Genomic DNA, 22,000 nt, shown 5'->3' with positions numbered 1-22,000 from the left:
GCGTGCTTGGCTGCCCTCGGCGCCGCTTCCCCGGTTGCCTCCCCGCAGCTCCTCGATCGGGAGGCCCGCCGCGGAAGGGTTGGCGGCTCAAGGACGCGCCGTTGCGCAGGGTTACCTTCCCGGGGCAGGCGCGGCGCCAGGAGGAGCCCCGTTCGAGGTGGCCGCGGTGCTTTTCCACCGCCTGGAACCATCCCGAGCCGAGGGTGGGTGCCAACCTCCCCCGCCCCCACTCCCCGCGGCCACCGGGCTCTCGGACAGACGCGACGTGCCCTGCTTAATGAATGAATGAATGAATGAATGAGCCTTGCCCGGCCGGGACGCCTGGCCCGCCCTGTCCGTTGCCGGCCTTGGAGGCGGAGACGCCCCGGCTCTGGCTAAGATTGGCTGCGCCCAGGCAGGAGGTCCCGGGCTGTCCGCTTCTTCGCCTCCCTCCCGCTCACTCCCCCGGCGGTCCCGGAGCCGGGCAGAAGCTTTAAACCTGCTGTGTTTTTCGCTTCCTCCCCGGGAAGATCAGCCTCGGGCTGGCCCAGATCGGAGACGGAGATCTGCTGCGCCAAGATCCCAGGTGGGTTTCAAAACACACGGGAAGATGCCTTCTTGGCAGGGAGGAAAGGGGGTGCCCTTGAATTTGCTACCCGGCCTTGACCTTTGCAGGGTTAGGATTGTGTGCAGCTTGGGGGAGGGTGAAAGGGCTGTTTTGCAAAATAATAATAATAATAATAATAATAATAATAATGATGATGATGATGATAATGATGATGATGATGATCAGTGGTATTTGTGATGCATTTTTGAATGTTCAGTTGACTGAGTTCATATTTAATTAAAGTAAATCATCATCATCATCATCATCCCACTTTACTGGGATCTGCTCGCATAATCTGCCGATACATCACGCAGCCCTAAACGCTTGGGAAGTGTTTGACTAGTGATTTGAGATATGAAATCCAGCATGGTTATCTTGTTTGCTGTGTATACTGTCAAGTTTGTGTATAATAATAATAATAATAATAATAATAATAATAATAATAATAATAATAATAATAATAATAATAATAATAATAATAATAAAGACTTGAGCTGCTGAGCTATTAACCAGCCTCAAAGGCTGTGAATCTCACTAAAGATTAAATAATAATAATAATAATAATAATAATAATAATAATAATAATAATAATATAAAAAAGGGTGGCTGGTTTGCCCTTTGCAAACATGACTCGGTGAAGATAAGGTATGACTCACCAGCAGGTGGGTGAATTGACCTCCAAAAAACGATGAATTTTATCAAGGGCAACATTCTCAACAAGTCACTGAGATTAGCCATTTTTATCCACATTTGACAGATTTTAATTGTAAATTGCTTATAAACCTGGAATCCATGGAAGACAGACTGCTTATAAATTGTATCAATAAGTGTGAATTTCCACGGGTGGCCGGTTGGGTTCAAGTTCAAAGGGAGGCTGTAATCCTGATTTGGATCCTGCTGACCTTCTTGCGTAAAGATGGGTTGTGCCAACTTAAAGCCATCCAGGAACAGAGAAAATAACTTTTCCCAAGCTGTGCAGAGAGGCTTGGCGAGAATCCTAAATCATGCAGCTCTTCAGTTGCAAGGGGTTAAGTGTTGCAGGATTCCAGGCACCAATCAGGGATGCAGCGCTCTGCTAGCTTGGTCTGAGCATCCCCATCCTCAAGCCGGGTTGGGATGGGATACTGACATTCAAGGTGAACTTGTGAGTGGGCCGAAGCCCTGCAAGATTTAGGGGCCCAGATAATGCAGGGGGTGATTGTTGGGAAATGAGATGTTTGGTTGCCTTGTAGGATGGTCTGACGTCTCTGGAATACATCTTAGGTTTACAGTCTTCCTTGCAGAGTCAGTTCTTTGCATGTTAGTAGTTAAATTGTTAAATAGCCTTAGCAGGGAAGGAAAAAACCTCAGAGGCTCTCATCAGCTGGAGTGGAAAGTACTGGCTAACATGGATCAGGCAGTTCCTTATGTAACTGTGTTGTTTCACTGCTGCAGGCAAAGGGCAGTGAAAAGAAGGCATTTTTTTGAGATGCCGGCACAGAGCAGAGAGAGAGAGAGACTCAAGGCTGTGAACCTTGAGAGTCATTTTCTTTCTGCTCAGGGTGATGCCACCAAGAATTTCCACATTGTTGCTTAGGGGCTCAGGGTCTTGCTCCAGCTGCTCTGTCAAAAGCCTCAGGGTAGGAGTTGCTGAGATCGGCCACTTCCATGTGGGGGGGCCCCATCAATGCTTGGCATAAAGAAAGGGGGAAGAATGAAATGCTCTCAGCTATGTGAGGGAGGAATGGTGTATGCACATGACTCCCTTTTCATGTTTACATCCATGTGTCTCATGGATGAATGCACATGGTGCAGCCGTGAACTATTGTACACTCATCCTTGCTTGCACCTTCCTTCCTTCCTTCCTTCCTTCCTTCCTTCCTTCCTTCCTTCCTTCCTTCCTTCCTTCCTTCCTTCCTTCTTCCTCCCTCCCTCTCTCCCTCCCTCCCTCCCTCCCTCCCTTCCTCCCTCCCGGCTCCCCCCTTTTCTGTACCCTTCCCAGCAAATTGGCTGCTGCATTCTTTGTCATTGGACTGTTTCCCTTGCCTAATGTTATTCCATTTCCTGGCTTCAGATGGGCCTCTTACTTCTTCATTCTCACAATCACAAACGTTCCTATCCACAGGATGAAGCATGAGCAGCCATGACCACGCTGGATCTTGAGTGACCTGCTGTCTGTCGTTAAGGATGGCTGCCTTGGGGTTATTCCTTGTCTGGAGCCTGCTCTTACCTGCCTTACTCCTGGCTTTGTACCTCCCGACTCCAGAGAACTCTACCTGGCACTTGCCTCTGAATTCTGTCCCACAGTCACCTCTGTTGGAAGTCCCCTCTAAAAAGCCTACTCAAAGGGCCCTGCCAGTCATTCCCCGCTCAGATTCCTCTGGCCATGAGTTCTCTAGTGGTGACGGGGAATTGAAGAATGAGAACAGCCAAGGTGCCAGTCCAGTTGGCCACCCTAGAGTTACAAAATCCAAGAGGAGGTTCAAGCTCCTTGCAAAGGGGGTACCAGCTGGTTCTTCTGGTGGAAGTTTAGCTCCCCACTTGACTGAGGAGAGTCTTGTTCTGCCAACCGAAGGCTTGCTCAGTGTTCAGGGAGAGGTTGAGGATACCGGTGGTATAATTCGGGAACGAAGTCCGAAACAGAGGAGGAAAAAGCTTCCTCTTCCTTCTTCTGGCATATCAAAGAGAAACATGTCCACCTCTGTGGTGGCCCCTCTTCCCACTTCACCCAGACTAGTGGCCTCAGAACTACCTGTCTCCCAGGTGGGATCCTTGCCCAACCTCCACCAAGCAGGATTCAAACATGGCCTCCCAGCAACTACCTTAAGCCCCAGGCCCACTGTGTCCACCATTCCTTTGGCAACATTCCCTGTTAACAGATCTCTTGTCAAATGGGAGGTGGTGGAGGATGCCGAACCTAAGGTTGGTGCTTCAAGAGGATGGTTGGAAAACAGCGTGTCAGAGCAGGAACTGCTGGGCCGGAATCTAACCACAGTAAAATATTTGGCTTCATACAAGAGTAGACAGGTCTCCAGTGGCTTCCTTGGCCAGGAAGAGCTTTCTACGTCTCCGCTAAGGCCTGTGGTTCAGGCAGCTGGAGATGCTCAGAATCTCCCTGGGCAAGATAGAGATGTACCATCGGTGACTTCCCCTTCTCAGGAAGGAATAGTTACCCCACTGATTGGGAAGGGGCATAGGCAAAGCCCAGCAAGCTTCCATCCGCCTGTTTCGGATGACCACTTCCCTGTCCCTTTCACCCCTTCACTGTTAGGGATGACCCCCCAAGAACCAAATCCTCATCTAAGAAGCACTCATTGGAACCTGATCATTGATACCACCCAGCAGCCAGGACTTTGGGACACGGCTGGAATGGAAACCACCATCTTTCAAGGCAGCTCTGCTTCCCCAGGTAGGTTTAGATTTGCCTTTGGTCTATGTACCTAAAGGAATCTTCTGCCATTGAAAATTCTCACCCAGTCCCACATACCTGTGTCCTGGGAAGAGGAGGAGGATGGAGCAGGAGAGGGCAGGAGGTGGCAACAACTCTTAAGGGAAGACACACACCAAGTGCCATGGGGAGCAGGGAGCTGGCCCGATGACAGGAAAGCAAGAAAAGGTTGGGAGTTGAGGAGAAAACCTGGTTAAAGGACTCTTGAAGGGCACACATTAAATTAAAGGGGGAGAATTGTGATACAGGTGGTCCTCAGCTTACAACCATTATTTTAGCAATTGTTCAAACTTACACTGGCAGTAGTAAAAGTGACTTAAGAACTGATCCTCACACAACCATCACAAGCATCCCCATGATCATGTGATAAAAATTCAGGTGCTTGTTGGCAACTAGCATGTAATTTACCACGGTTGCAGCATCCTGGGGTCACATGATCGCCATTTGCAACTAACTCCCAACTAACTTCTGACAAGTGAAGTCAATGGGGGAAGCTGGATTTACTTAACTGCTCTGTGATTCAAGTAACAATTGCAGCGATTCGTTTAACAACCCTGGCAAAAAAAGAAAGAAAGAAAAAGATCATAATATTCACTTAACAACTGCCTTGTTTAGCAATGGAAATTCTGGTCCCAGTTGTGGTTTGTAAATCGAGGACTGCCTATGATAGAAATGCATCTTTCACTTCCAAGAATAGCATCCCAGTAACCAGATTATAACAATCAAAATTGGCAGGGAAAGGATTAACTAATTTAGAAGACGCCGTCAGGAGCCTGGATGCATTCTTTTCTGACTACCAAATGGTATTAAAAAGCAGAAGCTTAGCTGAGCTCACCAAAGCTTTTGCCTTTTAATTAAATTTGTTTCTGTCAGAAAAGGTGCTATCGGAGTCATCCTAACCTACAAGGTAAATGTCTTTCTAATAAACTTCTTTACTGGTTACAAATTGCTAGAGATAAGAAGGGTCTATTATTTTTATAAAATAAACATTCTGGACCTTGTTAGCACAGAGTACTGAATACTATCCCACTTCACTATCGGTTTGAATCCTCCTCCTCCTCCTCCTCCTCCTGCTGTAAGCATCTCTTTACTTCTTGGTGGTGTCTGGCCATTTCCTGAAACATGATCATCCTTATTGTGATCATAAGTAACAACCTCCAATAACAACACAGCCAGATGGGGAGCCTAAAAACAAAATGCCAGCCTGATATCCACACCAACCCACCCGTTTTTCATAAGAGGAACAGTTAACCAAGGAACCCCCTTCATAGGCTAGAAAAAAAGGCTGGAAAAATCAGTTCAGCAGTAGCCAGAGATGAAATTCGGAAAAGAAAATGGAGCTCAGAGAAGTGAAGAGGGCCCAGCTGGTTGGTTAACATCCAAACAAGACCAATTTTTGTTGTTGAAGATCACATCTATTTCAAGTGTCATTCTTTGTTACTTGGTTTAGTATGAGAAGAAGAAAAACACTACTACCACAAACTGGTGTGATGGTTGTGAATATTGAATGCATCTGGAAGGGAGGGGTGTGTACAGGGAAGCTGCATTCAACTTGACCCTGCATACAATATGTGTACAGCTGGCAGGCTGGCCTATGATTAAGTGACTCCTTTCATTAGGATGCCAGCATATTTGGTGGCGATGAAAGAAACATGGGATGGGCTGGCAGATGGGAATAATAGGAAGAGCTGGTAGGAATATTTCAGGGTGGGGTGTGGTTTTTTTTTTTTTTTTTTTTGGAGCTGGTGATGGATTTATAGGAGCGGGAGGTGATCTGTAAACCTGTATGAGGTAATTTAATGGTGGTTAGTAACCTGATCATGGGTTGTATTTGTTACTACAAAGCAGTTAGTTGATCTTGAGAAACCTAAGTAGGATAAGCTGGTTTGTATTAGGCTGGGAAGTTTTTTTTAAAAAACCAACTCCTGCCTTTGATGTGATGTTTCAAAGAGCTGCTAGAAGAATCTCCTTCTTTCTCTGTTTGGACTGACCTTCCTTGAGAACAGAACTTCTGAGAGGAACTAGGGCAGAAGGAGGCGGTCAAAGTGGAGAGATCTCCTTTGGTGCAGAAGCAGATGGAGACGCTAAAGGACGGCCTTATCGTTAGATGTAGACCTCAAGTCTCAGATTTGAGGTGTAATGCCAAGGAAGCCAACTATTTAATTATTTAGGAGTGATGGGAAAGATACCCGCAAGCTTTTCTATCATGGGGGGCAAACTAACTTGGGGGAGATTTTTGCACTTTGGAAAATCTTGCTGTTCTACCTCAGCCAAGACAACATTGTAGGCCAACCTTTGAGTCCATCAATTTTTGGTTCCACTGAAGGCCTTTTCCTTTTTTTCCAGGGACTGGAGAAATGCCTGATATTGCAGAGCCCCAACGAGTCAGGGGAGCTGTGAACCCCAAAGTCTCTCTCACATATTTTGACTCTTCTACCCCTGGACAGAGCCCCTCCAAATTGCAGGATGATGCAGGAATCAAGCATTCAGGTGAGTAAGAACACCGTGAGATTTTTCTAACGTGGAGAGAACCTCGCTGGATCAGACCAAAGTCTGCCTCGGTCAGCATCTTGTTCCCACCAAGTGCATACACAGTATGTGTAAGAGAGTCTGTGTATGTGTGTGTGTGTGTCTAGAATCCCCTTGTTCAGTCCCATGGAATTAGAGATCAGCTGAAACATGCAGTTGCATGGAATTCCTGTTAACAGCCACAGTTCATTTTAAGATGTGGGAGTTCCATGGTTGAATACTAGAGTAGGCCTTGAGAACTGGGTTCAGGCCTACAGGGTTCTGCATTCAGTTGTGATTTTCACTGGGAGTCTTGGTTGTTCACTATTTCTTAATCCAATGTATTTAAAAAGCCTGTTGAACGAGTGAAAAGAAAGAACCTTATATCAATCAATCAGAACAGAGCTGGATTGGGCCTTGGACGTCTTGCTCAAGCAGGAGATCATATACCATTTCAGACAAGTGACTGTCCGGTCTCTTCTTAAAAACCTCCAGTGATGAAGCACCCACCACTTCTGAAGGCAAAGCTGTTCCACTGGTTAATTGTCCTCACTGTTTCTCTTTAATTCCAGGCTGCTTCTCTCCTTGATTAGTTTCTAACCATTGTTTTTTGTTTTGCCCTCTGGTGCTTTGTAAAATAAGTTAACCCCCCTCCTCTTTGTGGCAACCTCTCAAGATACTGGAATACTGTTATCGTGTGTCCCCCAGGCCTTCTTTTCTCTAGACTAGCCAAACCCAAATCCTGCAACCGTTCTTCATACGTTTTTGTCTCCAGGCCTTTAATCATCTTAGTTGCTCTTTGCACTTTCTCCAAAGTCTCAACATCTTTTTTGTAATGTGGTGATCAAAACCGGATGCAGTATTCTAGGTTTGGCCTTACTAAGGCTCTATAACTAGAATTACTGAAATTACTATATAATATAACATATAATATACTAGAGGAGATAAAAATAGTAAGAGTTGATCTTTTTAAATCAATATTAAATACAAATTCCAGATTGGGCACTAGATTTATTCTCAATTATTTCTTCCTTCTTCTTTGTGCTCTTCAGAAATTGCATCTACGGTCTTCTGCCATTGTTCAATTTCGGATTAAAAATGAAGAGCAATGTCATGGCTCTCAGTATGCTGAAAAGTGCCATTTTTCCTGTCAGTGCCCTATAAATAATCCATTTTAATAATAGAGTGGAAATGCTATTGAAGAAGCTGAATCGCATTATTGCTGGAGCAGAGTTCCAGAGCAATTGTTAAGCTTGCTGTGGTGGGAAAAAGCTGAATTGGCTGATATTTTGATGTTGACGGTGATGAATGCTGCCTGAGTTATTCTGCCTGTGCAAAAACAGGAGGAGAGATTTTTGATTTGGAGAGATACTGTGTTGTGCATCAGAATGGCTACAGGCCTCAGATGAACACTTCCATTTCCCCTCAGTGAGATGCTCCGATTTCTGAGTGGATGGTTGAATTCATATCCCGCTGCTGATGGAGTTCAGTAAACCAGGATTTGATTTGTAGTAACTTTGTATTCAGACCATCTGGTATATTGTTGCTGGCAGGGCTCGATTCCAGATAGGGGCATCTAAGCAACTCACATTTCTGGGCTGTTTCTGGTTGCCCCATGAAGCTAAAACTGAGGAGGAATCAGGAATCAATTTATTGTTTAATAAATAAATGTGTTCTGTTGCCACCATACTGCTGGCGGGGGAAGGAGTATGGGTTTTTATGTTGTGGGGTTTTATGCAGGGGTGAAATCCAACAGGTTCTGACAGGTTCTGAAGAACCGGTAGCGGAAATTTTGAGTAGTTCAGAGAAGCGGCAAATACCACCTCTGGCTGGTCCCAGAGTGGGGTGGGAATGGAGATTTTGCAATATCCTTCCCCCAGGAGTGGGGAAGGAATGGGGATTTTGCAGTATTCTTCCCCTGTAGTGGGGTGGGAGTGGAGATTTTGCAGTATCCTTTCTTTGCCATGCCCACCAAGCCACGCCCACAGAACCGGTAGTAAAAAAATTTGGATTTCACCACTGGTTTTATGTTGTGGATTTTAATGTTGAAAGTCACCTGGAGGCCCCTCTGTGATTTATATAGGCAGCCATACTAAACTCGTTTAATAAATAATGTAAATAAATAAGTATATTTACTATATGAGAGAGAGAGAGAGAGAGAGAGAGAGAGAGAGAGAGAGAGAGAGAGAGAGAGAGAGAGAGGAAAATACTAATCTAGGTAACCTACATCCACATCCACAGTTTCTCTCCATAATCCATTGTATATTCAAACTCTGCCTCCTAGACACTACAAAGCTGATTCAGCAACTCCTCTGGCATCTCATGAGATACTGTTTTTGTGCATTGCATGGGAGGATCCTTGCAATGGACCAGTTCCTCCATTGCTGATTCAGGTCCAGTTATTCACAACTAAGTCATGAATCCAATTATTCACAACCAAGCTGTTACACAACTGGGAGCGCGATTACCATCTTATTTTCTTGGAAGGTGTTTGTTATTCTTTTCCTCTTTAACAATAATAATACCTTTTCTCCTGGCTTCAGTTGGAGCCTCAGTACTGAACAGATGAGATAGAACAACTATATTTCAAAAGAGGGCAGTAACTGTAGAGCAGAATTAATAATGAAAGGGGTAATGTAGATTTAGAACAAGCTTTTTAAATATGTCTTTAGGTTTTACTTTTTAAAATAGAAATCACAAGAAAGTTGAGAAAACACCTAAAATGCACTTAAAACAATCCATACAATTAAACGAAACTCTGTGACAATGGGAAATAAAATCCACAGGAAAGAAAAGAAAATTTAAAAATCCAAACTGGCTAAAGAAAAGAAAAAGGGGGGAAAAAATGATTATATATTCAACATGTCAATAGTCACAGGTTTATTCATTAATACTGTAGCGTGCTATAATATATATATTTTAAATATTATAAAATATCACAAAAATCTCTACTACAGCAGCATATACTCCATTTTTGATTGGTAAAAAATATTGTATTTTCCATAACAGATAAGTCACACATTTCCAAAAAACGTTCTTTACAATCTGGAATAATATGAATTTTCCAGTGTAATTTTTTTTAGCTAACCCTGTTACCTCATGCTTGATACAGCCATAATTTCTGATAAACAGATTCCAAAGGTTTGGTATATTATTCAGCAACACATTAACCTATTTAACATTTAAGGATTTCCTCACAGATCTATTTATATGCATTAAAACACTATTCCAAAAAGTTGCCAGTTGATGACTCAACCTTATTGTATGTGTCAGTTGAATCTTCCAGTGTCTGCATCTCCAACAAAATCTAGGACAGTCTTAAATTTCCTAGTGCCTTTCAAATGTGCTTTGGTTTCAATTGCCAGCCAGCCTGAGAACTGAAGTAAGATATGCCTGGGAGACACAAGCTTGCAAGTCTGATCATATTAATGTTTGTATTCTACCAATATTACACCATGAAATTCAAAAGTGTTCGTTCATTCATTCATTTATTCATTCATTCAGGCTTCTGTGTTGCTCAACATATCAAAAGCTTTGAGCAGCTTACATTCAGCAATACAAAAGATTAAATCAATAACCTCAATATGTGGTTATAAACATCCACTAACTATCATACACAACTAGCCCTCATTGACCTTACTTCCTTTCCTGAGATTCCATCTGTTCAAGCATTCTGGTAGACCCATAGAGAAGGGGTGGATTGTAACACAAAGGGGCAATCTGTAACACAGAGGGGAGGGGATTACTGAGAAGGGTTGACATAGGGTCCCCATCGTTGGAATCCTCTTAGTAAAGGAAATTTTAACAGGCTTTCTCTCCTAATCTGGGTGGGCAGATTCAAAACGGAGAGGATAATCTTGAAGATACTTTATATTCCCTCATGCTCATTGAAAGCCCAAGATACTTATTGCCTCCTAATTTAGGGCCAGAGCCAGTTTGGTTCAGTGGTTAAGGCATCAGACTAGAAACCAGGAGACCATGAGTTCCAATCCCGTCTTGGGCCAGGTGGGTGATCTTGGTTAATTACTTTTTCTAGCAATGGTAAACCACTTGTGGAAAATCTTGCCAAGAAAACTGCTGGGACTTGTCCAGGCAGTCCTCCAAGAATTGGACACGACTGAACAGGAGAAAAAGAAAATTAGGCTCAAACAGATTGAATAAGCCTCTTCCCGCCCCCAAAATAAGGTGTAATTGTTAAGGCTGGTAAGAAATCTGAGCTCCAGAGAAGAGTGGAAAACAAGTACAGATTGCTAGAAGCTGAGGGGATAAACTGGCTTTGGCATTTAGATTTGAGAAAACCCATGTTTTAAAACTAGATTCAGAAATTCCTATAAACCTTATACCCTTGCAATGTATTTACTTAATGTACTTCATTTCAAGGTATTAATGAGTAAACCAGTGACTATCAATATGTTGAATAGCAATAGCACTTAGACTTATATACTCTCTAAGTGGTTTACAGAGTCAACCTATTGCTCCCAACAATCTGGGACCTCATTTTACCCACCTCGGAAGGATGGAAGGCTGAGTCAAGCTTGAATTGGTGAGATTCGAACTGCTACATTGCAGGCACCCAGCAGGCAGCAGAAGAAGCCTGCAGTACTGCACTCTAACCACTGCGTCACCGCGGCTCAATGTACAAAGTCATTTTTTTTCCTTTTCTTTAGTAAGTTTGGATTTTAAAAATCTCTTTTCTTTCCTGTTGGCTTTTTTCTCCATTTTCACACGGTTTCATTTAATAGTATGGATTGTTTTTAGTGCATTTAGGTGTTTTCTCAATTTTCTTGTGATTTCTATTTTGAAAAGTAAAACCTAAATACATATTTAAAAAGCTTGTTCTGAATCTGCACTGCTACTTTCATTGTTAATTATTAATTAACAATTAAATTAAAACACATAGATTATAATTGCATGATTTACTGTAGTACAAAATAGGCAATCACGTTTTAGGCCCTACTATGATGTGCAAATCCATCCTCTCTGGTTATATGGTCCAGTGAACTTTATGAGCTGAGGAATTTGGACTAATTAACTCAATTGTAGTTTAATTAATGAGCTTGGATAAATGTCTCCTATGAACCCAGCCAATCTGCCTATAAACCATGCCTGCTTAAAAAATTGCCAAAGATAATGCTGAGGGGATATGTTCAACAGCTTCCCTATTGGTTTTGCTCGTCAAAAACTGCACACTAAGGTTGCTGTTATGTCCTTATAAGGACATCCGCCCTGATTGGCTGCTAGCCATCGGGCGGGAGATTTGAATCCCTGTCTAGGGGCGGTGCGTCTGCCGGGAGCAAATATAAGGAGAGCTCCGGCAGCGCACCAGCAGTCTTCTTCTTGTTACATTGTTCAATAAAGTTGTTACATGTATCGAGCTGGTCACGTCTTCATTTCCTGCGCCTGATCTAACACTGGCGACGAAGGACTAGAGAAGAGAACCTGAGAAAGACTCACGGCACGATCGCCCACCGAGCTGAAGTCACTACAACACAGCGACTTACAGAATGGCAACTCCGCAAGCCCCGATGACCGCGCTGAACCCATTCGACCCATCCCGAGAGAAGTGGAGGTCGTACATGGTCCGATTCCGGCAGTTCCTGCGAGGTAATGGCTACCAGAACCTCGACGATGAGCGGAAAAGAGCCCTCTTCCTGGCTCACTGCGGATCGGACTTCCTGGAGATGGCGATCGACCTCGTGGCACCCAGGGACATTGAGGAGATGTCCTGGAACGACCTGCAGGAAGTCCTACAGGAGCACTACGCACCCACAGGCATCCCAATCGCAAACAGATTCACCTTCCAGCAAAGAAACCAGCGGGAAGGTGAATCCGTCAAAGAATTCGTGGCAGCGCTCCGCCAAATCGCTGCCAACTGTGAGTTTGACAACGTGGATAATGCTATCCGAGACCGCATTGTGTTTGGAATGCAAGATGTGGGTCTGCAGAAAAAGTTCCTCAGCCGAAAGAGGATCCCGCTCAAAGACGTCCTCGACGAGGCAACAGCGGCTGAGACATCGGAGCAAGCAGCCGCAGCGATGATAAAGGCAAGAGGGATCCACAAGATCCACAAGTCGAGCCTGACCTCATCAGACGACTCGTCCACACACTCTGAGTCTGATGAGGAAAGGACCGTCCACAAGGTTTCCCGCACCCCCAGGCGGGAAAACCCACAGCATGGTGACCGGGAGAACGATGCGGCAGCTGCAAAGGCGACCACCCCAGGGCAAACTGCAGATGGAGGGACGCGATCTGCCGTCGATGCCTGAAGAGAGTGCACATCGCTGAGGCCTGCAGAGCCACAGATCCAGCCCCGGAACCATCCAGACCACGATTCCGGGAGAATCGCAAAGACAACCAGAGGACATCCAAACGGTCCTCAAACCAGTCCCGGCGCGGAGAGGAGGAATACCCCCGAAGTAGAACAGTGCACCAGACCACCATCGCTCACACAAGCGACGAGGGAACCACCAAGTTCCACGTGACGCTGCTAGCAGAGGGGTCACCGTGCAAGATGGAGGTAGACTCCGGATCCGCCTACTCCATCATGGACTGGCAGCACCTACAGCAGCTGAAGCCATCCTACAAAAAGGCACAGCTGAAAACCCCAAAGTCGAGGCTTGTGGACTTCAACGGAAACCCCATTGGAATCCTGGGCAGAACCACCATCCACGTGAAGTACAACGACTTCAACGGAGAGCTGCCCATCACCATCGTGGAGCACAGCCGACCAAACCTGCTTGGTGTGGAGTGGTTTAAGCCGCTGGGGCTTTCCATCGAGGGCATCCACGAAATCCACAGGGACGAACTCGACACCATCATCGAAGAGTTCAAGGAAGTCTTCGATGGTAAGCTGGGGAAATTTGTGGGGAGGCCAATCTCTTTTAATCTGGATAAGGGAATCACCCCAATTAGGCTCAAGCCCCGCCGAGTTCCGTTTGCCCTGCGGCCTAAAGTAGACGAACAGCTGGATAAGCTGATCGCCCAGGGCGTCCTGGAACCGATCGATCATGCCTCATGGGAGACTCCCATTGTGACCCCACTGAAGCATGATGGGTTTGTGCGCATCTGCGCCGACTACCGTTGTACCATCAACAAGGCGTTGGCACAGAGCGCATACCCAGTCCCAGTGGTGCAACATCTGCTGCATTCCCTGGGAACTGGCTCAATTTTTGCGAAACTGGACCTGGCCCAGGCTTACCAGTAACTGCCAGTGGATGAAAAAACGGCGGAGGCACAAACAATTGTCACACACAGGGGGGCATTCAAATGCAACCGTCTCCAATTTGGAGTCAGCGCTGCCCCCGGCATTTTCCAATTAATGATGGAACGCCTCCTCCAAGGCGTTCCAGGGGTGGTGCCATACTTCGACGATGTGCTCATCTCCGGTGGCTCAAGAGCTCAACTCCTTGAAAGGCTCAGGCTTGTCCTGCAGCGGTTCAAGGCCAAGGGCTTGAGGGTCAGGCGGGACAAGTGCATCATAGGAGTACAGGAAGTCGAGTTCCTGGGCTATCTCATTGATAGCACTGGCATCCACCCCACCAAATCAAAAGTAGAAGCAATCCATGAAGCTCCAAGCCCAAAAAACAAACGGAGCTCCAGGCTTTCCTTGGGTTGCTCAACTTCTACGCCATTTTTTTAAAACAGAAAGCCACAGTTGCTGAGCCACTTCACCGCCTGCGGGGGAAATCGTTTTCCTGGAGGTGGGGCCAGGAAGAGGAGGCAGCATTCCGGGCCATCAAAGGACTATTGACGTCCAAGAGCGTACTCATTCAATACAGCGAGACGCTCCCCATCCAGCTGACCTGTGACGCATCGCCATACAGAGTGGGGGCAGTCCTCAGCCACAAACTGCCCAACGGCACGGAAGCCCCGATCGCCTATTTCTCCAAGACGATGTCCGGCGCAGAACGGAACTACAGTCAGCTGGACAAAGAAGCCCTGGCCATCGTGGCTGGAGTGAAGCGCTTCCACGAATACCTCTACGGAAGACGCTTCACCATAGTCACCGACCACAAGCCACTCCTGGGACTCCTCGCAGGCGACCAACCCACCCCAGCCTTCATGTCTCCACGGATGACGAGATGGGCCATCTTCCTAGCCGCCTACTCCTATAGGCTCGTGCACCAGCCAGGCACAGCCATAGGAAATGCCGACGCGCTCAGCAGATGCCCGTCAAAGAATCCAGTCGAAGACCCAGCCCCCACGCTCCACCTATTCCACATCGACGACGACGCCAGCTGTCCAGTCTCATCCGCAGATGTGGCCGTCCACACCCAGAAGGATCCCACACTCCGCCAAGTGAAGTCCTGGATCCTCAGAGGGTGGCCATCGGAAAAGACGGAAGAGAAGTTCAGCCCGTTCGCCAGGAAGCAGAAGGAGCTGTCCACCATAAAGGGCTGTCTTCTATGGGGAGACAGGGTGCTGATCCCAAGCACTCTGCAATGGCGGACGCTAGAGACATTGCACAAAGGGCACCCCGGCATCGTCCGCATGAAGGCCCTGGCACGGAGTTACATCTGGTGGCCCTCCATGGACAGAGACATTGAGCAATGGGTCTCCAGATGTGACCCGTGCCAAGAAGTCCGCCCAGCACCGCCGCAATCCGAAGTCGCGAGGTGGGAGACCCCCAGCAACCCCTGGTCGAGGATCCACATAGACTTCGCGGGTCCGATGCAGGGGCGACACCTCCTCATCGTGGTAGATGCCTTCTCCAAGTGGCTCGAGGTGGTACCCATGGCATCTACCACAACAGAAGCGACGATCCGAGCCCTGCGCCGCCTTTTCGCCACACACGGGCTACTGGACGTGCTAGTCTCGGACAACGGCCCCCAGCTCACATCCCTGGCCATGGAGTCCTTCCTGGCAGGACTGGGCATCCGCCACGCCCTGTCCGCCCCGTACAGGCCGGCCGGAAACGGACAAGCGGAACGCATGGTCCGCCTCACCAAGGAAGCCCTCACCAAGATGGGCCCGGGGGACTGGCAAGACTGCATCGACAACTTCCTCCTCACCCAGCACATCACGCCGCATGCCACCACCCACAAGAGCCCGGCCGAACTGCTGATGGGCAGAAGACTGAGGTCACCCCTGGACCGGCTGCACCCCCAATACAGCCCGGAAGTGACCGCAACCGCCAGCCGCCCGCTTCGCGCCTTCAGCACAGGAGTTTTCGCGCTGAATTTCAATGGCTCTCCTAAGTGGCTGAAGGGGAAGATTGCCAGCACAACCGGCCCCAAATCCTACACCGTCGAGTTGGAAGATGGACAGGTCTGTAGACGTCACATCGACCAACTCCGGAAAAGGGGGGGGCACACGAAAACCAGCCTGACGAGGGAGGCCTACAACACCCAGACGAGGTAGGCCTCCAACACCCCGGCGAGGTAGACCTACCCCACCCAGACGAGGTAGGCCGACGACACCCCGACGAGGTAGGCCTACAACACCCCGACGAGGTAGACCTACCACACCCCGACGAGGTAGGCCTACCACACCCCGGCGAGGCAGAGCAACGCCATCCCGACGAGGTCGGCCCGGCACACTACCAGGTACTGTCACGGCGGCAGTTCAGCGAGGTAGACCGGGGCCATCCACACGGGGGATGGCAACACCAACCCAGCCAGGTGGGCACCCGGCTCTACAGGGCCAGGGACCACCAACCCAGGCCGCAAGTAGACCGGGACCTGCCCAAAGGAGGAGCGGCGCACCCCACCAGTGACGGCAGCCTACGCCAGCCCAGCCAAGGAGACCACAGTTCCAGGCGAGTAGACCGGGACCCATCCAAGACAGGCACCCCTCGACCCATGGGCAAGGGTGGCACACGACTCCCCGGCGAGAGGGACCCCCGCCCATCTCAGGAGGCGGCAAGAAAACAACAACCCGACCCGGATGACCCCAGGCACCACCCGACGGTAGACCAGGGATAGGGGGAAGGGAAAGCCGACAACAACCTGGCCAGGGAGACCTGCACCACCCCGGCAGGGGAGACCTCCGCCGCCCCGCAGAGGTAGTGCTGCAACAACAGCCCGGCCAGGTCGACCACCACCAACCAGACGGGGTAGACCAACGCCAGCCCGACCTAGCAGACCAACACCACCCCTGCGAGGTCGGACAACACAACGCAAGCCAGAACCACCCGCAGCCGGCGGGCTGGTCCAGAGGGCACCGAGCGGAACCACCACCCACCCGGCACCAGGCCGAACCGCAACCGAACCGCAGCGCCCGGGAGACCAGGGAGGAGCAAACGATGGACTTACCGAGACTCAGACGCTCTTCCCGGGTCGGAACCGAGCCACCGAGACGAGGCGATAGATCCACAGGCCAGGAGGAAGACCATCAGAACCAGCCATCCAAGGTCTGCGGTCCGGCCGGAGGCGCTGGGGGTGACCCCGCTCACTCGACAGCCGAACCAAGCCCGGTTCCGGATAGGGAGCCGGGAGACAAAAGAGCCCCGTCCATCCAGGCCGGAGACGGAGAAGAAGTGAGACTGCGCAGGTCAGCTAGGGTGCCGAGGCGTCCTACGTACCTGCGTGATTACGTGACTTTTGTGGACGAGATTTGACGGTCCAGACTAAGGGGGGAGGAGTGTTATGTCCTTATAAGGACATCCGCCCTGATTGGCTGCTAGCCATCAGGTGGGAGATTTGAATCCCTGTCTAGGGGCGGTGCGTCTGCCGGGAGCGAATATAAGGAGAGCTCCGGCAGTGCGCCAGCAGTCTTCTTCTTGTTACATTGTTCAATAAAGTTGTTACATGTATCGAGCTGGTCACGTCTTCATTTCCTGCGCCTGATCTAACAGTTGCAAAAGTCGATCACATGACCTGTGTCTGTCGTAATTGTGAGCCAGCTGCCAGGTGCCTGAATCCCAATCATGTGACCATGGGAACATTGCAACGGCTGCAAATACAAGGACCGGTTCTAAGTCTCCTCGTTCAGCACCATTGTAGCTTTTTAATGGCCACTGAACAAATGGTATTAACCAAGGATTACCTGTAACAGAATCATCTGCAATCTGAAATTATCTCTCTACTCCCTTACTTTTACTCTCGCGAAAACCAGAGAAGAACTCTTGTGAGGCACTTTCTCCACCCCATCCGTCCTCAAACTCAGGTTTAGTTTATCCGACCATTATCTAGGCCAGGGATCTTCAAATTTGGTAATTTTAAGATTGGTGGACTTCAACTCCCAGAATTCCCCAGCCAGTAAGTTTGGAGACCTCTGATCTAGGCTGTAACTCTTCCTCCTTTCTCCTCAAGTCATTCCCACATATCATTACAGGGGACACTCCTGCAAAGGCCCAATTTTTAATATTTGTAAATAGACCTCTGATAGTTCTTGAAGGCAGCTCAATGAGCAGAACAGGCACATTTTCAATTTAGCTCCAAATCTGTGTTTTAAAAAAATCTATGAAATTTACTAAATTCTACATCACACCAAATTCTTCAACTATGTATTTTTATGTATATTTTTTTTTTTGAAAGAAAAAAATAAGTGGGAGCAAGAATCATACAGACCTCTGAAACTGCTCCAGTAGTTGGGAAATATATTCAGTTTCCCAGCTTGCCCTGCCCTTCTGGCTCGGAGAGGTCTGGCAACTCTTAAAAAGAGCCGAGATGGCACAATGGTTAAAGTGCAGTACTGCAGGCTGCTTCTGCTGCCTGCGGGCTGCCTGCAATGTAGCAGTTCAAATCTCACCAATTCAAGGTTGACTCAGCCTTCCATCCTTCCGAGATGGGTAAAATGAGGACCCAGATTGTTAGGGGGCAATATGCTATTTAGTATACTGTCTTTGGTGTAAGCCGCCCAGAGTCCTCGGAGGGTGGGCGGCATAGAAATATGGAAAATAAATAAATAAATAAATAAATAAATAAATAAATAAATAAATAAATAAATAAATAAATAAATAATTTGTTGCTGCCTATTTAAAGAAGAAGATTAAATTTTGGGATAAAATAAAAGTTACATTTATTTCATGATTATCATAGTACTGTATTCTAGACTTGTATTGGACCTCAACATGCTACTCTCTGTTTTGTTATTGTGGGCACAGGTCAGAATGACAAGGAATCAGGAAATTGTGCTGTACTGCAAGCCTGGTGCTTCCTATGTCTTGATCATCCTTTTGTCTCTTTCTTATTTTCAGATCCAGCTTGGAAGCACCCTTTTGGGCAAAGTAGCACTGTGGTCTCCACTACATCTGCTCGTCTTCCAGCTACCCCTCGCCGTGGGTTAATCCAAGTCACCACGCAAAGAGTTGTCCAGCATCCTCAGTTGCCTAAGCCGGAGCCAAGCCTGCCTGCCATGCTCCCTGCTTCCAGTCCACCTTGCCCCCGTCTTGGAAGCACCTGCCACCAGCTCTTGCCCAACAAGACCCTTCTGCGCTGGGGGGAACTTGAGCAGACACTGAGTTTTGCCTGGGCACTGCACATCTACGGCGCTGGAGTGCTTTTTCTGCTGCTAAGCCTGTTTAGTTTGGCATGCCTGGGGGTATCCCTTTCTTTGCACAGGTCACAGCTCCCCTATGTCTTGGCTGCCAGTGGTCTGCTCCTGGTGTTTGGAGTACTGCGAGCCACGTTCTTCCTGGCTGACCCCTATGGCTCCCTGGGTCGGCTGCCTACCCGTGCTCTGCGACTGCTATACACTGCACCTTTCCCTCTGCTGCTGAGCACTTTCACGGTACTTTTGCTTCGCCTGGTTCATCAGGCCCGGCTGCAGATCTTGCCCCCCAGATGGCAGAGCTTGCCATTTTGGGTTGCACTGAGCTCCTTACACAGCATCGTTCTCTTGGGGGCTGACTTGTTGTCCCCTCCAATGCACTCAGCTGTGTCTGTGGGACTTCACACCCTTTCCTGTACTGCCGGTCTCTGCCTCCTGCCAGCCACCGTGTTTGTGTACTGGCTGCTGCGGCACAGCCACGGGATGGAGGGCACCCTGGAGCCAGGCATATGGCGGGAAGCCTGGGTGTTGTTGGCAAGCAGTGGGTTGGTATTGCCATGCTGTGTCCTGCAGTTCTATGGGGTACTGTGGCTCTCAGGGGCATTGGGACAGCCGGACGTTTTCACCTGGGGCTGGTGGTTTGTGCAGTTCTGGTTCCGGATTGGCGAACTGGCACTCTCCTTTATTTTGGTCTCACTAGCTTGGCAGGCACTTTGCCAGCACCACGACACCACCGAGCATTCTTGCTGGGCCAAGCTCCTGAGCTACTTCTGCGCCTACCGCAAGGCTGAGGTGCCGGAGTACCCCAACAATTGCTACGACTGGCCTGGTGGAGTCCTGGAGAAGATACCCAGTCACAACCTCAATAATAACTTGATTCGGAACTCCCCTACCGGTGGGCTACTCTGGGCTCTCAAGGACAGCAACGACCTGCGAGCAAGACCCGGCCAAGGTACTAGCCCCTCTCCGAGGCGTGCGGGCTACAGCCCCAAGTGCCCCAATGTGGCTGTGGCAGCAGCGATGGGCCGCTCTTACACCAGCATCTGTTTCGAGCGGGAGTCAGTCCTCTCGTTGGCTGACCTGGAGTTCCGCCCACCCTCGCCCATCAACCTGAGCCGCAGCATCGACGAAGCGCTCTTCCGTGAACACTTGGTGCGCGATTCCATCTTCCTGCGCTCTAGCCTGCGTTTCCCAGCACGCCAGGACTCCTGTGCCTCACTGCGTGGTGACTGCTCCACATTGTCACATGCAGCCCAGCCTCTGCTGGCCCAGCCCCGTCGGAGCAGCGATCCCGATTGCCTGTATAGCTTAGCGCGGACCAGCTCAATGGGAGATCTCGTCGGCCGAGGCCTGGCCAGCGAGCCCGCCACAGACACATCCCTGGGCAGCTTCTCGCGCACCTCCTTCTCCCGGGCGTCCCTGAAAATCAGCTGGAACCCCTGGCGCCATGGGGTGTCCTCTCCTGAAAGCTTGCCCTCAGAGGAGCTGCCCAGCCAACAGCTCCAGGCACAGTCAGAGGATCTCCCGCTGGCGCCATCTACCAGCGCACCAAACTCCGAACGTGAGGCCCGGAAGAGCTTTCTGGCGCTCAGCAAGCAGGTGGATTCCCGCAGCCTCTCAAGTGACACTATTGAATTGTAAGATGGGACGGGAGCTAAAAGCCCGTCCACTATCAGGAATGGGTAGCCTGCTGGGGTGTGGGGCTCAGAGCAATTCCACTTCCTTTTTAAAAGCCGCGGGGCTTTTTGCAGCCCCAACCATTTGTGAAATGGGCCTACAGAGGGTGCCAAGCCTCCCTTGTAGTGCCCACCACGTAATAATGAGTAAAAGCACACCCTACGCTTGCCGGCCTCCCAGTTGTAAGAGCTGTACTGTAGCAACAGGCAGATCCTTGGAAACTTTGCAGCATGAATACTGAAGGAAGACCTAGTTGTTTCTGGCATTGAGGCCCGAGAAAGATGCCCTTGGAGAGAAGGCAGAGTGGGGCAAGGAAGCATTCAGCAAGGGGATGGGAGAATGGGGGGGGCTAGGGGAGCTTTGCATGCTGAACATCCCCCTTTTGCATAAACCAGCAATCCTCAACCTCACCAACTTTTAAGATACAGGTAGCCCTTGACTTACAACAGTTCATTTAGTAGCCAAAATTACAGTGGCACTGAAAAAAGTGAGTTATGACCATTTTTCACACCACTGTTACAGCATTTCCACAGTCATGGGATAAAAATTTGGGTGATTGGCAACTGGTTCGTATTTATGACGGTTGCAGTATCCCGGGCTCACGGGATCCCCCTTTTGCGACCTTCTGAAAAGCAAAGTCAATGGGGGAAGCCAGATTCACTTAACAACCACGTTCCTAAGTTAGCAACTGCAGTGATTCATTTAACCACCGTGGGAGGTCAAGAAAGGTCGTAAAATGGGGCAAAACTCACTGAACAAATGTCTTGCTTAATAAACAGCAATTTTGGGCTCGATTGTGGTCGTAAGTCAAGAACTACCTGTGTTGATATGCTAGCTGGAGAATTTTGGGAGTTGAAGTCCATGCGTAGAAGATGGTGATAACCCAGTAGGAAGGGTGGGAGGGAATTTGACCCAAGTCCTCGTAGTGCCAATGAAGAGGTGATAATCCTGAGCTCATTCGGCAACGGTCAGATAAGATGTCTTCAGGTGGAGCTCTATACCATGTAATTTGTCTTGTGAATCATAGAACATGCTGAGGTTTCTGGTTCAGTATCTGTAGTTCAAAGGGCGGTGATGAATTCCGCTGCTTCACCTTTTTGTTTGGAAAGCTCCTTTGTTAGTCTCATGATTGGGACAATAAATGTGAACTGCAGATAATCTCTCCTTGGCTCCCAAAACAGGTGCGGCCTTTCCCCATTCGGATGCACGGATGCAGATACAAACGTCTAGATGCATTTTAAAATGCTAGAGGGTCGAACTTTTGATCTTCATCTAAAAAAAGAAGTTTTCAGAGCCTCTTCTGGCAGACTATACTGCCAGTGCATCTTTTAATCGGTCCACATTCTAACAGATAGTCCTCGATTTACAAC

The 22,000-nt window shown here is 48.6% G+C and overlaps 1 protein-coding gene across 1 annotated transcript; it reads left to right on the top strand.

The window, feature by feature from the left end:
* The first annotated feature begins 508 nt into the window (after nt 1–508).
* On the top strand, nt 509–21,006 carry PRRT3 (proline rich transmembrane protein 3). The gene is made up of 4 exons (XM_070933516.1): nt 509–565; nt 2,691–3,974; nt 6,360–6,503; nt 18,661–21,006. The coding sequence occupies exons 2-4, from the start codon at nt 2,753–2,755 to the stop codon at nt 20,592–20,594; spliced, it is 3,300 nt and encodes a 1,099-aa protein (XP_070789617.1). The 5' UTR covers nt 509–565; nt 2,691–2,752; the 3' UTR covers nt 20,595–21,006.
* Nucleotides 21,007–22,000: the final 994 nt, after the last annotated feature.

Source organism: Pituophis catenifer, unplaced genomic scaffold, assembly GCF_029215685.1.
Source record: "Pituophis catenifer annectens isolate HBS135680 unplaced genomic scaffold, rPitCat1.0.hap2 SCAF_2, whole genome shotgun sequence".
In the NCBI taxonomy this organism is placed as follows: Eukaryota; Metazoa; Chordata; class Lepidosauria; order Squamata; family Colubridae; genus Pituophis; species Pituophis catenifer.
Note: the sequence above shows the minus strand (reverse complement) of the source record. Positions and strands in the feature narration are given on the sequence as shown.